General features: G+C 39.8%; 1 protein-coding gene across 5 annotated transcripts in view; it reads right to left on the reverse strand.

Moving 5' to 3' along the window:
• The window catches only part of SNED1 (sushi, nidogen and EGF like domains 1), a 79,655-nt gene extending 61,606 nt beyond the window's left edge, over positions 1–18,049 (reverse strand). For 3 of the 5 annotated variants that reach the window (XR_009155656.1, XM_058187542.1, XM_058187540.1), the window contains exon 1: positions 17,584–18,049. Coding sequence is in view for 4 of the 5 variants with exons in the window: in XM_058187542.1 (XP_058043525.1) it covers positions 17,584–17,793 (210 nt within the window). In the remaining variant the exon portion in view is untranslated. Of the gene's footprint in view, positions 1–10,544; positions 10,905–13,099; positions 13,388–17,583 lie in introns of those variants that run through there. The other 2 variants (XM_058187545.1, XM_058187543.1) reach the window with 2 other exon arrangements.
• Positions 18,050–18,743: the final 694 nt, after the last annotated feature.

An 18,743-nucleotide genomic window follows, 5' to 3' on the forward strand; every position in this document is an offset into this window, starting at 1 on the left:
GTGGACACAGTTCAAATCTAGAGGGATCTCATTCCAGAGGGCAGTACTGAGAATGATAACTTCCAGAGTGCTAATAGAGGACACTGTTTAATCAAAAGGACCAAGAGCACCCAATCCTGCCAGATCAGATTGGGCAGGTAAATACAATGGGAAACAGGTTGTCCCTCAACTAACATTGCTTCTCCGCTCTTACTCATTTTCAGAGTATTTTCCCATGACTCTGTTTCAGATGAACTGAGCTTCTTGGGTAAAGAGCACAGAAAACCTCCTGTGAGTTTTCTAGCATACTATCCAAACTTGCCTCCTTTGGATAGGATGATTTTGGACTATCTTTGAGGTGGAAATGAGAGGTAACTGCCTCCTAGAGCTTATTTCTGCCCATTCTACTTTGGTGGGGGTGGGGGAATCATGCTGCTTAAAAATGAGCCATAATAATCAGATAGAAAAATAAACCAAATGTAACTACTGTACATTTACTCAAGACAATGCAAAGTTACTTCTTTATAAAATAAAGGGGAAAATGTGGACTATCTAGCTTGGTAACATCAGTGATAAAATAGTCTTGAAATGCTAGTTGGTTATAGGCTGAATATGAGTCAGTAGGATGTTACTGCAAAAAAAAAAGTAAATTCACTTTTTGGCTTATTCAATAGCTTCAAAATCATGAGAAATAACTGTAATATTACGTACTGTCATCCCTTCCCCCCTTTCAATATTGAGTCCAATTCTGGAAGCACACTTTAAAATTAATTTAGATAAATTGGAATAGGTTCAGAAAAGGGCAGTGTGAATGACCAGGAAAGTATAAACAAAATCTTTGAAGACAGATTGAAGGAACTGGAAATGTTTATCCTTGAGAATACATGATTTATGTATGGATATAATAGCACTTGAAAAATATCTAAAAATATTTGAGAGAGTCAAGACTTGTTTTCTATTATTCCAGAACAGAGAACTCGGAATAGATTTACTTATTCCAGGAAGAAAGATTCCTGTATATAATGATTATAACAATCTCTTATCTCCCTTTACATCTCTGCAAATAGACCCTTCCATAGAGGTTAGGTCATTTAAACCTATTAAACTGAATGAAACAGGAGGTTTTGGAGTAAGATTAAAACCTTAATCTTCTGTTTCATTTGGAGTTTGTTCAGAGTCATCTTTCTTCATTCTGCCAATCTGAAGGACTGGTAAAGCAGATCTTCTAGGATGGTATGCTTTTTCTCAATAGCACATTCTATAGAAGTTATAAGACCTGCCAGAGAGGATTTTTATCTTAATACCATTGCATAATAATCATTGTTGTACACAAGTAGCAAGTTTGAGAGTGGAGAGAGACATTTCATATCACTCATTGGCTCCTCTGATTTCTTCTTCCTATCCCCAATTCTGCCTTTTAGAGCACAATCATAAGGGCATCAAGATTGCCCATCAGAAAAATCCAGGCAAGATCCCACAGACATCTGCTTTTGATGCTTGTGTGGAAAAGAAGCCTTGGCCAATCTTCAATTTAGCTACTCCCACTACAGCTGTCAGTGGAAGCCAGAGTTCAGTATGTTAATGAGGTAAAAAAAAAATCCTCCTTTAAAGTTACACCCCTCACTTCCCAAAGGAGACATGCATCAAACTATTTCATTTTAGTGCGTCTTACTTCCCTGGAGTCATCCCCATGTGATTGTTGCCAAATAAAACATTGCTAAGGAGAACATATGTAAGACAGATCAGAGGGGTCAGGTCTGAAATCATTCATAAATGGAAGCTAAGGCTTAAACTTTCTGCTCTTAATCCTAATGACAATGGGAGCAGAATATTTTTGCTATTTCTGCAGCAGGAGATATGGATTTATACAATACCTCTTGTTTCAAGTCTCTTCAGCATCATTTGTTAATCTGGTATTCTGATTAAGTCCTGAAATGCAAGAGGCTGGACAGAAAATCAAAATTATGTTTTTCCTCCATTTAGATGATTTGCCTCCTTTTCATCTACCTGTGCAATTTTTCTTCCTTGAAGTGTTATCTCACAAGTTAATATATGCATACTGTATTAAGAATTTGCCCTGAGCTGGAAATGTTTCACTACTCTAGTCAGATTTTAAATTATCCATATACTGGCAAAGGAATCAGTAATCTCCCAGACACAGTATGTGAAAATCTCAAAGAGCCACTTCTCTGCTTGCAATTTGTGCACTCTGCTTGCACAAATAAAATTATTAAAAAGTCATAAATATACTGATTTTATAATATATGCATACCAGTGCATATACTGGTACCATTGCATATTTTAGGTAATTCATTTTAACTTAAAAAATGATATAGTCAGGGTAGCATTTCTGTGACTATGATAAATTGCTAGTCTTCCTTTCATTACAGTTTACTTTTACAATTGCTAAATATCTAAAAATTAGAGCAGAAGAGCAGAATTGACAAGTGTCTAACCTTACCACCACCCCCAGGCCTTGACTGCAGCCCCCAAATTCTTTTCAAGTGGCCAAGGAGAGAGGCCTAACAATTGTTCACTGAGGCTATAGGTGTCTGACCAAAAAGGATGCCTAGTTTGTCTGTCTCCCTTTACCTTTAAAAACCTGCTTGAAACTCTAGGAGAGGCATCTGTCAGTTTCAGATGAATATCATCAATATACTGGTAATAACTCAGTTATATGTCAACCTTAGACTGGACTGAAGGTGCTATGGTGGTTTTAATGTCTAGGAGCATAAGTAATGTTCATTCAGAAAGACCATCAGTTCCAGTGTTAACCCAGGTAGGGTAAACACTTCCCTTGAAAGCATAGGTCCATGATTTTGGAGCCTCCTGGACTCACAGCTATTGATGGATCAGCAGGAAGAAACACTGACTAGAGGAACCTTAGGCCAGCGGTCACCAACTGGTGGTCCGTGGCCCACTGGTGGTCCATGAGAAAATTTTGGTGGTCCCCAGAAAAAATATTTGCATTTTTTATATTGCACTAAATCAGGGGTCCTCAAATTACAGTCCCTGTGCCGATACGTGCAATGAACGTTTGTGTTGCTGCAGAGAGTCTCCCCCTTCGGGATCTTTTTGTGTGGGTTGGAGTGGGGCAGAAATTCTTACCTGGGATCTGCTTCAGCCTCCTGGTGTGGGGCTTTGGACGAAAGCTGGAGGGAAGTGCCGCTGGTGGCGAAGAGCCGCAGGGCTTTGTTCCTGTGGGACTGCATCATGGCCTGGAACTGGCTGACTATCTCAGCCCACTGAGCCTCCAGGTGACGGTACCTGGCCATGCACTCCTGCAGGTCTTCCCTCTGCTTGGAAAGCCTTTGCTCATAGTCATCAATGAGGTGCTTCTGCTAAGCCTCCTTCTTGGTTAGATCCAATTTGAACTGAGCCAGCTGTTTTGCCAACTCTTTCTCATGGTGGCTGTTTAACTCCAGCAACTGCTTCCCGTTGGGGCCCTAAAGATCCCAGGCGGGCAGGCAAGAAGTTACGAGTAGAGGCTGGCAAGGTGCCCCTCGATGTGAGTGACATTGAGTTGGCCACACCCACCCAGTCATATGACCACCTTGCTACGCCCACCCAGCTGGTCATTAGGCAGATCATATTAGTGGTCCACAGGATTTAAAATTATGAATTTAGTGGTCCCCGAGTTCCAAAAGGTTGGTGACCCCTGCCTTAGGCCATTTTCCATTTATGTACCAGCTGTGCCTCTTTCTGGAGCAGAAGGACCTGATTATAGTAACTCATACCCTTATCACCACATGGCTAGACTGTTGCAATGCACTATATATGCAGTGCACTATATCATTTAATTCCATTCAGAGTTTGTAGCCGGTGCAAAATACAGCAATTTATCTTTTGGTAAGTGAGAGCTGTTGTAAGCTTGTAGCTTCTGTGCTATGATGCCTGCATTGGGGTTCCAGTAGATTGTGGTGTGATTCAGTGCTGCTTTTAATTTATACTGTAAACTTCTATATGGCTTGAATCCCAGGTTCTCCAGGACAGATTGCTTAAATCAGAATCTAACATTTTCCCCAGCAGTAGTTACCTACTTTAATGTGTGAGGGAGGTTGGGACACCAAACAGTGTTTTGATGAGGGTTCTTATTTTATGGAATAGTTTCTCTTCTGAAGCTAAGCTGGCATCCATTCTGATGGCACAGCAGAAATTGTTTAGAACAGAGCTTTTCCAGAGAACATTTTGAGAATAATGATACGGCATCATCTTTTACTTTATTGTAAGTGATTATTATTATACTTTAAGGAGCTTTTGTATGGTATGTTATGTTTTATGCATTTTTATACAAAGCAGATAAACTACTACTAAGATGAAGTCCCTAAACAAACATTTATTTATTCAGTGAATGCTCTGGTTTTCTACTCTCAAGTGCTCAAATTTAAAACATAAAAACAGAACACTTATAATTGCTGCTTGTCATATGGGGGCAAAAGGAGTTTGGTTTTGGGGAAATATTAGGAATTAAATTTTATATTAATTCCTCCCACATATTGCAAGCATCATTTTCTTCTTAAAGGACACTCCATCCCATCAATTATTGTACTGAACACAAGCAAATGTACTCTGAAGTGCCAAATTGTTGCATATATGCATGATAGTACTGAAAGAGTTGGTCCATTGCCTCCTGTGAAAAAAAACAGCAGCTGTAATGGGAAGTTGGGACTACCGTGTTTTCCCGAATATAAAAACCTGTCTTATATTTTTTTTAACCCTGAAATAAGCGCTTGGCCTTATTGCCATGAGCTCAAAAGCCCAATTGGGCTTATTATCAGGGGGTGTCTTATTTAGGGGGAAACAGGGTAGTTGTATGGTCTGTAATGCTATAGAGCAGGGGTGTCAAACTTCCGTCGTCACGGTGTTGTCACGTGACATATTGGGACTTTTTTCTCCTTTTGCTAAACTGGGCGGGGACGGGGCCAGCACGTGACGCATCCGGCCTGCGGGTCACAAGTTTGATACCCCTACTATAGAGTAAGAAGAAAGGGTGCTTCAGTCTTTCAGAGTGACCCTTTCATGTTCCACAGGGAGGAAAAAGCCTTTATTATGACACATTAAAAATTTATCCAGCACAAGATTTCTTAGCCTGATTCATCTTTGCCTTTGCACTTTTAAAGCATAGCCAAAGGCAAGCCACTAAAAATATGGCGCTGTTATAAAGAATAGGAGGACTTAACAGCTACTCTATGTAAATTTAGAGCTGAGCCAATGTAGATGGGGCAGGGTTGAACTGAGTGATGCAAGAAGGATGTGCAAACTTATTCTTTGATCTTTTTCTTGGAAAAAGAAATTGCTGACAAAAGACGCAATGAAAGAGAAAAAGAATATACAAGTCAGCATTGGTTCTACACACACACACACACACACACACACAAATGGTGGCAGATTCTCAGATTACAAAAGTATTACGCAATAGTTTTGGAAGCTACAAAGGTTTCATATTGAGGCCACTTTTCTGAACCTGATGCTCTCTAGATGTTTTGGAATTCAACTCTTTTAACCAGCAGATAGGTAGGACATCTGCAAATAGCTGCATCAGGAACACAACAGAGTAGGACCAATTAGTTAAACAAAGACATGAGAGAAATGGTTGGAGGAGGGGAAATATTTTTGACCATCTGAAATAGAGTTCTCAGAATAAGAGGCATTTTAAAACAAAATGGTAGGAGTGGGGAGAAGAGTGTCTGTAACCTTTAACCCCTCTGCGGAAATGTATACACCTGAGCAACTGACATGAATTTTTAGGGGTGGGGGATCGAGCAAGTAAGCAAATTAATCAATCAATTGGTCTCTGTTAGAATAGGATTTGGCTGCATGAGAGACAACTAAGATTTTAAAAAATACAATGACAAATATTGATAGAGGGGAATCCATGCAACTTGGAACACAGCACTGAATCACATTACACTTCTTTTTTTTTTATGGTGAAGATGCTATTGAATCAATCTTGTCTCCTGATGACTGACTGGATAACTCTCTAAATGGCATGATTTCAGAAGTGGTTTGCTATTGCCTTCTTCCTAGGGCAGAAAGTAAATGACTGGCCAATGGTCACCCAGTTGGCTTTCTTCTTAAGGTGGGACTAGAGCTCACCATCTCCTGGTTTCTAGTCTTGTGTTTGAATCACTACACCAAACCAGCTTTCATAAATTTACACTGTGAATATTTTGAGTCCAAGTTTGCAAACTGATTTGCATTTAAATTCATAATAAAGAAGGGAATGTGAAAGTTTCTTTGAGCCTAAAGAGGCTATGCTGGGAAAGAGAAAGCACCATTCTACATCTTCACTGGCAGTTTGAATTTAGAGTAGGGCACATAGTCAAGTTCTGACAGTAGATTAGATACCTAGAAATGTAGACAATATTTTCATTATTCCAATCGAACTCAATGCATGATTTGGGAATGTAAGAGTACTGATGTTAGATTGTGGTGAAGGCATCACATAAAAATGCTTTTACAGCAGCCAAAATCTTGGTGTATAATATTTCCTCAATATTTTGGCAATCTTCCTTGAGATCTTTCAAAATTTTGATATTCTCTCAACACCTTGAAAGGTTCAAGGATTTTTAAAAAAGTATAATTTTAATTATAAATCAATTGGAGGCCAATTGTCCACAAGTCAAAGAAACAGAAGCAAAGGTTAGGATTAGAATAGGCTGAAGAGAGAGAAAGAGAATTGTTGGATAGCCAGGATTCAAGGTTACATAGATTGTTATGCCATAGATGTACAGAGTTTTCTACCAGATGATGTATCTTCCCTACCATCCCTCAGCTGGAAGCTTGTCGTGCCACAGGTTTTGGAGCTGCCTTTCTGGACAGCCTTATTCCCAAGGTGAGTGACCAACTGCACAGATTTGTAAGCAATGCTGAATTACTTCCAGCTGTGAGTTTCTCCCATATAGAGTGCTTTAGACAAGATGCTATAGTAGATATAGCAGTAAGACAGCTGCAAAAATACAGACTCCATTAGAAGGTAGCAGACAGGCACAGAAGCTACTAACCCCACTCCAACCTGATCCATATACATCAAGACAAAGAACAACAAAAAAGGGATAAAAGAGTAAGATACCAGCGTAAAATGCTGATCATGGAAGTATCATAGAAATTTGTGGGTTTTTTTCAGTACATCATTAGTTGATTGCAGACAGGTAAGTATTTTTATGTTTAAAAACCTGAAAAATCACCATTGAACTCGGAACGGAATATAAATGTCAGGAACTGTGGTGAAGACATAGTATAAATCATAAAATGAAATGGTAAACTATCCATGCTGCTAAAATTTTGGTCTAAGTATTAATAACTGGATAAGTTAACAATCGAAATATCAAAATTTTATGTAGTAAGAAATCCAAAGTAGTCATTTTAGATTGTTCAAAATGCATTTCTGCATAGCTTTCTTTCTATTAGATACAAGAAGACAAACAATCTCTTCATAAACTTTCATAGAGCTGAGGTGGCGCAGTGGTTAAAGTACAGCACTGCAGGCTATTTCAGCTGACTGCTAGCTGCAGTTCAGCAGTTCAAATCTCACCCACTCATGGTTGACTCAGCCTTCCATCCTTCTGATGTTGGTAAAATGAGGACCCAGATTGGGAGCAATCTGCTAACTCTGTAAACCGCTTAGAGAGGGCTGTAAAAGCACTATGAAATGCTATATAAGTCTAAGTGCTATTGCTATACCATACTGTGAATAAAGAAATTTCAGAAGTTATGTTGATTTGGAAATAACACTGTAGCTTCGGATAAAACTTCAGTTAAATATGTTTTTACAACAATAAAAAAACCATTCTTCACTTAATGATCCACATTAAAGGGATAATTGTATACGACTGACAGTGCAATTAATCAACAGTATATGTGGCTAAGTATATTGTGAGAACTTAGTCAATTCAGCAATCCATGGTTTAAAAAAGCCTTAGTTTAGCACAGTAAGGGAATCCAGCCGGAGGAGGAGAGGAAGAAGAGAAAAATTAGAGAATTATATACTGCAATGGAAAGTTCTAGCTTAACCATTCTCTGCAATGCTAGTTTTTGGTGAAGAAATGATTTTCTTTACTTAATTGAAGCAGCGTTTAATTTCTAAATCCTGCCAATCTAGAATGGTGTAACCAAAAACAGATTCTCATCCTCTAAGGAATTATGCAGTATGGAAAACATTCAAATGCCCACCTAAATATGAAATTTAATGGAATTCTTTGGGTCAAGTATAGGCCATACATCTGAGCATTTTATCTTATTGTATGAATAAGAAGAAGATGGGAGTGTCCTCTTTTGTGAGAAAAATATGGAATGGGTATATTTTTCTTATGATCTCCAGGAAAAGAGATTCTAAAGCTAAGATATTCACAGTATTTTATTACTACCCGTTGTTTTGTAAAACCACTATATCTTTTGACATTCTTAAACCTTTCTTGTAACATTTTTTTATCATGTAAAAGACAGTCAAATTAACCCAACCTTCTGCCTGCCACTCAACTAATCCACTGAATCACTGTTTATAAAGAGAAATAGAACCATTCCTGTGGTCTTTCTTTAGGTCATCTTGCTCTTCAACTTCCTTTCAGCTGGGAAAAGTTTTCCAAACCGAATACCATATTCTGGACTGAAGGAGTTGTTCTTTAATTATATTGAGTTGTGTGTTAATTATATATTCAAATTAAATATTGTGGGATACAACACACACACACACACACACATACATATACATACATACACACCATGTTTCCCCAGAAATAGGACCTGGTCTTATTTTCTTTTCAGCCCCAAAATAAGCACCAGGACTTATTTTCGCGGGATGTCTTACTGGTGGCAGTGGCGTGATACGCCATGTGGTATCCGGCTGCAAGTGCCTGTGGAAGTTGGGCAACAGCGCAACAGGTGTCAAGGTGTGAGAGGCCTGGCTGCAGTAGTACTACGGTAAGCGGGTGCGGGGCATGTGGGGCAGCCCCACCCCCTGCCCTAGCTTGATTTTTACACCTGCACCTCACCCCACCTTGTACAACCAGACAGTGGGTGGGGCTTAACTATGGCTTATTTTTTGGGGTAGGGGTTATATTAGGCGCAGGCATGAAAATTGGCAAGAGCTTGTTTTTAGGTTAGGTTGTATTTTTTAGGAAACACGATATGTACACACACACACATACACGTATACATACATAAACACACATAAACAAATAGATACATACATATTGCCAACCAGCTTAAGAAAAGCCTTGTACATCTTAGCCACACACACCACATGAAAGTATTCAATATTCACTATACAAAAATTAAGGTCTTAACTTTTGCTAAATACCCCAGCATTACCTTTTTTCAATTGACCAGAATCAGCTGTTTGAGGGAGACCAAATTAGGAACAGATACTGCAAGGATTACTGGGATTCCACTTTACTGATTATAGATTAGTATTAATGTATGGTGTTGTTACATTAGCCATGAGACTACAATGCAATTGTAGAGTAGTCATTTGGCTGCCAAGGTACCAGCTGGTTTGTAAGACATGCTCATGTGCTTCTCATGGTGTGCCACAAGAGGACAAACTGGCTTTGCACCAGAAAAAAGCCAAGCAGCTTTTCCTGCAGCATCATCCAAGGCACACTCCCTCCGTGGAACTACCTTGCATCACAACCAGGAAGGTTCAGAGAACAGGAAACTGACTGAGGGACGAGTTGGGGCTTCCTATTTACCTACTTATCTATTCGCTTTCAAACTGTTAGGTGGATAGAAGCTGAGGCGAGTGACGGGAGCTCAACTTGACACACAGTGCAAGGACTCGAACCACTGGAGCAGAAACCATCTCCAGCATCAATAAACCACTGAGCCATCATGCCTCTTTACTCTTGTAGGTTATATACAGTAATAATATCTTGAAAACCTGCCATTTCCTTCTGCCGTCCTTATATCATTGTTTTGAGTCTCTTTCATATAGTCCTCCTGTCCCAGTGTTGAGATGTTGTTTACTGTGTCTTTTATCAGTTGACAATTCTTGCATACCTTTGCCAACTTTAGCTGTTTTTCTCCCCAATCAATATCCATCATGAAGTGTATTGATTGACATACACACATAATGGCTATTTTCAACTAATAAATTAACCTTGTTTAACTAGCCAATGTTCTACAGTATCTATAGACAGAATTTTCAACCATAAGCACTTCTTGTATTGTTACAAGTTAAAAATACACATTTCAATGGAGACATTATAAATAATGTCATCTGATTCCATTTTTTACAGATGTTATCCAGATGCATTTAGACCACATCCTAAGGATTCAATTTTGGAAGTTGTAATCCCAACACTTCAAAGAGCACCTGGTTTGGTCCAAATACTCTGTTTACTATTTATTTCATTAATTTAAAACATTTATACTATAGGCGCCCATACACAACTGAGCAGCCCCCAATCAAAAGTTAAAACATATAACTATAAAACATATATAGTTTTATAGTAAGACTATAAAACTAAACACATTAAAACATTAAAAACAACAAAACCTGTCGCCAAATCAAACTTCTAATATGCAGTCATCCAATCTTATCCCAGCACTTAGAGAAAAAGCCTTACCTTTAGGAAGGTAACTGAAGTAGAAGCCTGCCAAACTTCAGAGTGCAAAGTGTGTTCCATAGGAGAGGGGCTGCCATGAAAATGCACAATTACTAGATCCCCTCAAATCTCAACATTTAGGGGAAGGAAATAGGTTTGTGCCCACCCTATCTGACCTGCTAGAGTGGTAGACATCTTAGGAAAAGCTGATTGTTGCAGATAACCTGACCTCTGCCACATAAGGCTTTAAAGGTGATGACGAGGACCTTGAACTGGAAGCTAGTCAACTTCTGCAACAAAGATGTAACATGGGCAAAATTAGGAAGCCCCATTATTGTGTGCGCTGCTGCATTCTGAACCAGTTGAAGTTTCTGGGTTGTCTTCAAGCACAGCCCTATGTACCAGCTTTCCCATGTAGGATCTGCTAAATGACAAAGCTTCATCTAAGAGTCTTGTTTTATTATCTTACAAAAAACTTTTTGACCAGTTTGAGTGGAGTAGTTTCCCCCCATGCTGCATGCAAAGCAACGGCCTACGTTGTTAGTAGACAGAATGACAGGGCTTACATGTTGCATTATGCCAAAAGTTCTCAAACTTTCTGTAATTTCTAAAACAAAAAATGTATTTGTGTGACCCCTATGAATTAAACTAATGATTTCTTCCTTGGTAATAGTCAATGTGCCAGCTATCAGATTAGAATCAAATTACTTCATGCAATTTTTTTTGTCCTTTTTCTACCCCTGCCACCCTCCCCCTCAAGTTTGCTAGTGTTTTGGTTATCTAAAGCAATGGCCCCCAAACTTTTGGGCACTAGGGGCCAGTTCCATGGAGAAAGATTTTTCCGCAGACCAGGGGCGAGTGGGGGGCATGGTTTCACATGCTGCCTGCATCTCATGGATGGGGCTTTGCTTGTTTGCGCGGCCCAGTTTCTGGCATGCCATGGACTGGTCCTGGTCCACGGACCAGGGGTGGGGGAGCTCTGATCTAAAGGTTGTTCACTCATCTCTGGATTTTGGAAATAATAATGTAGGAGTAATAATAATTTAGTGGAAAACAGATTACAAAATGTAGTTCCATGTAAATAGAAGATAATGTTCTGAATGATCTCTCACATTTTAAATCATGAAACAGGGAGCTTCCCAACTGCAGCTGAGTTTTCAATGTAGGAAAGTATTTAAAAATCAAATGCTTTTATCTATTGTTCCTCCTACTAAATAATTATACCACCTTAAAATGCCGAGAAGGGAAGGGTGCTTTATGATTTCTCCTTCCTTCTTGGAAGGTTTTGGTCCTTCCACCTCTATGTTTTTTTTAATGCAAATATAATGCATTATCAGGATTCCTGAGGCAAACTAATAAACAAATAACAGAATTGGACAGGACCTTGGAGGTCTTCTAGTCCAATCCCTGTTCAAACAGGAGACCCTATCCCAGGGATGGCACCGAGTGCCAAAAAGGTCATGCAGAAATGTCACACATGCATGTGCACGCTCATTGGTGCCACACTACAGAAAAGTCAAACTTCCAGGTTCTAGCACGTATGAACACCCGATGATCAGCTAGATGACACGTATGCACAGGCCGGTTTTTGGCACTGCCATGCGCACGAAGGGATCACGCTCTGAAAAAGCCAAACTTCCAGGTTCTGGCGCGCATGCACACCCGACAATCAGCTGGCTGACGCACATGCACACACCGGTTTTCAGCACTGCCGTGTCTGCAGACAGCTGATTGTCACACGTGCATGCACGCCAGAAACCCAAAAGACAAACAGGCAAGGCTGTGCGTGCCAGGCGACATGGCTTCATGTACTGCTTTGGGCACACATGCCATAAGATCGTCATCACAGCCCTATGCCATTCCGGAAAAATGGCTGTTTTTTAAAAACCTCCAGTGTTGGAACCCACAAATTTGGAGGCAAGTTGTTCTATTATGTGCTGGTTTATTTCCACGTATCTGCTTGCAATGCTACCCCCAAATGCATCACAACAGGAATCAGAGAAGCTGAAAATGAAATGGATCAGGCAAAATAGCATCACTTATAGGAAATTGCATCCTCTCTCTCATTACAGAAAGAAAAATAGTGATGAAAATATTCTAACACTCTTATGTCTTTCTTGTTGACTTGACTAATAGTCACCTGTCAGTGTATGTCAGCATTTCACTGTTACTCATCTCGGGTTTTGAATGGGGCGAAGACTTGAAGTGCCTTTGTTTGTTCATGGTCTCATATTGTATTTCAAAGATTTAGCATAAGGCCAAACGTTCAGATTATATGAGTATAATCTATTTCTGAATCAACCCCGTTAACACAAATACTCAATGTGTTGTCATTTTTAATGAACATAAGAGGAAGGTCAACTGAGAAAGTTTTCAGCTGAACTCATCTTTCAAGAAGGAATTTCTTCAAAAATTATCCTTATAAACAAACATATTTCTAAAGAAAATGTCAACAAGCTGAAAATCCTCAAGGGCCTGAGCCTGAGGATAGTTAAACAATTATATTTCAGAGCATTTTATGATGCTACAATTGCCATTACAGAATTGCAAAAATATATTTTGAATACATTTATCACCTCCATGTTGCAGAATGATGTTTTTTGTGGACTTTCAAATGCACATAAATTTCATGTTCAGGTGTCACTACTTGGAATACTTCCTGGGGTATCTATACGCAAATACAAGAAATCTGTTTGCTTGTCATATAAGATTAATGCATGTATCACAAAAACAAGACAAAAGCTGTATCTGTGAGCAGACTGTCAAATTTAAAGCATCACAATGAATCCAGAGAGTCAAGGTTTTGGGTTGACTTAGCTGAAGGAATCTCTTTCACTGACCTATTTCGTAACAAACTTGTGTATTGCTGCAGTAACAAATTCAGCATAAGTACTGTTAACATTCATTATTTTGTCCAGGAAATTGAGTTTTGCTGGATCAGCACCACAAAAGAATTTCCTATTTCCTATCATGGGCAGGTAAAAGAAAACAGCGAGACAATGGAGGAAGAGAATAAGATTAACTATCCTTTAGGAGGTGGAAATAGCAGGCACATTGATAGACTTGATCATGCGATGTACGGTTCTTAATACCAGAAAAATAGGATAAAATTTATATTTGATATTATATGTTTTGACAAGCAGCAAGAATTGTATTTGCACAATACTGGAAAAAACAAGGAAACACCTCCAGAAGAAGACATAATTTAAAAAGTTAAAGAATATTATGTTCAGTAGAAAAGATCTTAAACTTCAAGGAACTAAATTCTAATATTCCCAGAGCAATGATAAGTAGCATTCCATGGCAGAGGAAACTAGTGGGAAAAGGAGCTCAAAGAGGATAGAAGTTCCTAAAAAAGGAAGTATTATAAGAACTATTTGAATCAGCTTCAATGAGGAAAAGCAGAGAAAGTGACAATTTTAAAGTATCATACTGGAGTGCAAATCATCTCCAAATTTACAGAATCTCAAGTTACATCAGCCCATGAATCTGGGTAGCAGAAGAATTTGGAAAGACTATGTTATGCTTTTCCTTGAACCCAAAATATTTAGGCCATTATGCCTCCTTGGCTGCAGAGTGTAATTGCCTAATACAGCAAAGACACTCCGATTCTCAACATCCTGTTACAGCTTTGATGCCTTAAATTAAATTAGACTGTTTGACTGTCCCCAAGTAAATCCAGATGGTTTTGGAATAATATAAGTGACTTTACAGCAAAAAAAGGCAGAGACAAAAATCTTAGCAGGCAGATAAAGCTATTCATTGGAGATTGGATGGAAGGGGGGTAGGGATCCCCTATCCTTCAAGAGTTTTCAGGGAGATTGTAGAGGCCAAGTCTGGCCTTCAATTTTAAATTTGAAGCCTGAGAAACAATGGCTGCTGGAGATATTGATCCTAGGATAAGTTACATTAAAGGATACTTATGGAAGAATCATTTTCTTTTCCCTCCATCCTTCCATAAACCTCAAAAGGCTTCTGATTATGTGGTCTGCCTTTCAACAATGTAAGGTGAGGAATAATGAAGGGAAAAGGAGATTACTGTATAGCAGTGGTGGGTGCTACTGGTTCACCCCAGGTCGGGTGACCGGTGGCGGCAGGAGGCTCCACCCACCTGACCTGCTTCTGCTTCTTTGCAGAAGTGTCACAGGTGTGCAAGAGCGTGCATGCGCCCACAAGCAAACTGGTAGTTTGAAACCCGCCCCTGCTGTACAGGAATCACAAAACATTCTTTCTGTGAACTTCTTTAGGTTCAGTTATCTAAAGCACTGGAGTTGAATACCTATTTTCCTAGATCAAGATGACAGGAGATAATAAAACATTAGGAGTCCCCAGTCTCATCCTGCTGATAATCGCATCCTGCTGATAATCTTACCAAACACTGTTCCTTCCTCCCCCTCTCCTCCAGTTTATTGCTCAAAATCTGTATTATGGGAATAATAATACTGCCACACTGTATGCTGTATGAAATTATGAATAGATTGTGCACCAGGTAATGTACAGCCTTAAAAACAGTTCCTCAAGATCCCAAAAGGTGCATTGAAACACTTACCTTTTTTTAAAAAAAAGGCAAAAATGATTAGTATCTGACTGACAAACGATTCTACTGATTATATAGTATTACAATTTATTTATATTTAAAAGGAGTAGAATCAAATTCAATTTCAGTCCTTGACTTACTAATTGCTTTTTGGGGAAATGACTCCTGGCATGGCCAAGTGTGTCTTTCCCAGGAAAAATTATGAATATCACCTTCTGGGCTATTTGTGAATTTTTTTGAATACCTAAAAGTACTATACAAACCATAGCAAGCTAGATTAGATCATAAACTATCATAGCTTTTCCATCTGATGATAATTAGTGATAAATGGTTTGGAAAACAAGATTAGTTTGAAGGATTCATTAATTCACATTGTATTCTAATAATCTTAAAGTTTAATATACAATAAATTTCCATTTGTATAGGAGCTACAAATCTCAACCAGCAGGATTCCAATACATTTGAAGAACACCAATTTGTGAAAATTAACCTAAACACCAAGCTATGCCAACTATTTGGTTAGCTATGATTAATACTGATTTCTGTTGATTGCACAACCTCCAGTTGTTAACCATATTATTTACAAAGCACTCAGTGGTATATTTATTTTGTAAATCTGCTTTGGGATATGAGAAGAGAAAGAATTCTAGTTTAATTTCCACAATTACTGGACAGTTGAAAAGCTGTTACAACATGACAAATATATTATGCATGATGCCAAGAAGACAAATATGTTGCCTCTTTTGTTTTCTCTTAAAAAACAAAGCTAAACAACTCCTTAGTGATTTTATAGCATCGTCTTGTCTTATCTTGGCCAAGCTGGTTGTCCTCTACATGTTTTGGAATACAACACCAGCTCCAACTATAACATCTCAGCTGATTAAAGATGCTTTCCAAAATAACTGAAAGGGAGCAGGGTATTTTTTAATTTATTTACCTAAATTTTAACCCTTTTGATTTGTTCTCTGGTTAGAAAACACCCATAAGAGAAAAGGAAAAAGCAGATTCCAGGAAATTGTTTTAATAGTAAAACTAGATCTGGACCAGTGACCTCAATCAGGAACAAAGAACCTTCATGTTGTTTTTTTTAACCTAGAACACCAAAAATAACGTTATTCAAAGAGTAGTTTTTCAAACTGGAATACTTAAATAAGTTACATTAAAACAAAACCTATTTCCCTCTAGGATTAGAACTGTTCAATACAAACTGGGACTTGAAGCCAGGCTCTCCTTTTTGTCTCATCTCTCCCTGCAAACCATTAATGGATTTTCTTACTGGTTTCTTATATATTCTATCAGTTCTATCACTTTCTTATTATGAAGAATTTATTATAGCAGTTGACTACCTTGCATGCAAGTTGTCATATTGAGTGGCAGTCATAGTAAGTGGAACAATCTCTCTGTCCTAATCATCCAGTAAATGCAAAATCCCTCTCAAGTCAAACTTGACTCCTGGACCTGGATACATCTGTGTAATTTTCTTAGTATCATTACAGAAGTGATTTGCCACTGTCTTTTTCCCTGGATTATTTTTTAAACAAAAAAAATTCCAGTTCAACTTTCAGCCCTGAGATTCCCCTAATGATCTCCCATCCAAATTCTAACAGGCTTGGCCCCACTCAATTTTTTAAGATCACCCAAGTTCAGCTGTGTGTTACCAACAAGCCAGGCTAAGCAATCAAAACACTGGCTGTTAATATGAGTGATTCTGTGTGAATTCAGCAGCTTTCCTAACTTGTTTTCTTTTCTAATATGTTATCCTACATCTTCCATGATCATTAATCAGCAATCCAGGGAAGATTGGTATGTAGTCTTTCATAACACCTCACAGTCTTTCTAGCATCCTCTTTGAGGATGTGGGGAGAAGAGGACTATGGGGAAGTTTTAAACAAGATACTTAAACTTTATTATCAGCCTCCAGCTCTAATCTTTAGGAAGTCGATTAAGATCTGAGTTTCCTTTGGGACTAGTTCGATGGTTCAAAGGCTGGGGTCCCAAGCAGTACAGTTAAGGGTAAGATCAATCGTGCTTAGGTAAGACTCTTAGGATCGGTACCCAATGCTTTGAAGACAGAGCATCCTGGAGCAGGAAGCAAAAAAGCAGACATCTGACATAGCAGTACAACCTAATTGGCAGGCATATCATGGGGGGTGGGGAATTCCAATGGCACGCATGGCAGTTAACAAATATTCAGAACTAAAATATGTTTCAGAAAGGGGTTAGGGCTGATGCATTATTACTCCGCACTAAGCATACTATTTCTCGTCAATGGAGATTCTCAGTCATCCAAATCATGATTGTCCCAAAGGTGCTATTGCAAGAGGCAACTGGACTTTCAGAGCTGAAGAAGCTTCTTGGATGAAGAAGCGAAACGACTTCAAAGGAAAAACCAGAAAGTCCATTTGCCTCTCGAAAAAGGCACTTTTGGGGCATCCGCCTTCTCATTTAGAAACCTCAGAGATGAGCAAAGTCCCGCGCGGCGGTGACCGCACTTTCCTTAGCACCGACGGGACGACTACTCACGTAGAGCGCTGTGTGAGTCGCACCGAAGAAGGGGAACTTGACGGCGATGGGCTGGAGCCCAGAGCCGCCGTCGTCTTGCTGAGGAGTGGCCGTGTCCCCCTGCGCCGGCCCGAAGGGATAAAAGCCAGTCAGCGACACGGCGCCCTTTGCTCGCAGACGGAACCAGCTGCCGAGCACCAGCAGCACCATCCATCCGGACAGGCCCCGCATCTCTTCGGCAGGCGTCGCAAGCAGGAGCGCGGAGACGGGGCCGGCAGAGAAGCAGCGTGCCTGGCAGGAGGAAGAGGCGTGCAGCGGCAGCGGCAGCGAAGAAGCAAGGAGCTCCCGGGGTTCTGTGGCAACAGGACCACGCCGGCTCCAGAGCCGCCAGGCACGCTCGGCGAGCGACCAGAAGAGCGATTGCTCAGCAAAGTCCTGCACGCTCCCTAAGCCTGTCTGTGCTGCGGCGAAGGAGGGCACAGCGCCTCATTCACACAGGTCAGGACATACATATTCATATCCTACTCAGCCAATTGGGATGGGATCTGACGAAGGCGTCCCGGGAACTTAGGGGCGGAGTTCGAAGGATCAGCCTTCTCTTAAAGCGCTATGAAGATCCATCGGGGACAGTTAAGGCTTTGACTCGCCGGAGCAGCGGCGGCAGAATGCGTGGCAGGCAGGCAAGTTAGTTTCCAGGCACACCGAATTGCATTCTTAAACTGCCGTGCCCAGTGAGTTTCCTAAAGAAGGATGGGACCGCATCCACTTTGCATTTCCCCCCTTCTTTAGTAAGTCACAAGCGTTGGTTAGCATTTGGCATCCTTTTAAAGTTATTGCTCCAAAAAACCAAACTGGTTGTATGCTGCAGGCCTCGCTGGGAGGATACAAAAGCAAGGCTTCACCGAACCATAAACTAGCTAGGCACTTTGAAGCAATGTGGCTTCTCATTTATAATCACTTAAAGACAATGTTACTGCACTGTCTCTTGGGCATAGGAGCTCCTTGTGCTCAAAAAACAGGCAATATGGCCTAAAATACCCATTATGAAGACTTGTAGGTGGAAAAAGTATAGAGAACTTTTTTTCTGCCATACTCCGATTCTACTTCTTACTGCTTCTTGAATGAAAAAGCTTCCAGATTCCATTTTTACGGAAGTGGTGGTTAAAATCTCAGAGTCTGTG

This window comes from Ahaetulla prasina, chromosome 6, assembly GCF_028640845.1.
Source record: "Ahaetulla prasina isolate Xishuangbanna chromosome 6, ASM2864084v1, whole genome shotgun sequence".
NCBI lineage: Eukaryota > Metazoa > Chordata > Lepidosauria > Squamata > Colubridae > Ahaetulla > Ahaetulla prasina.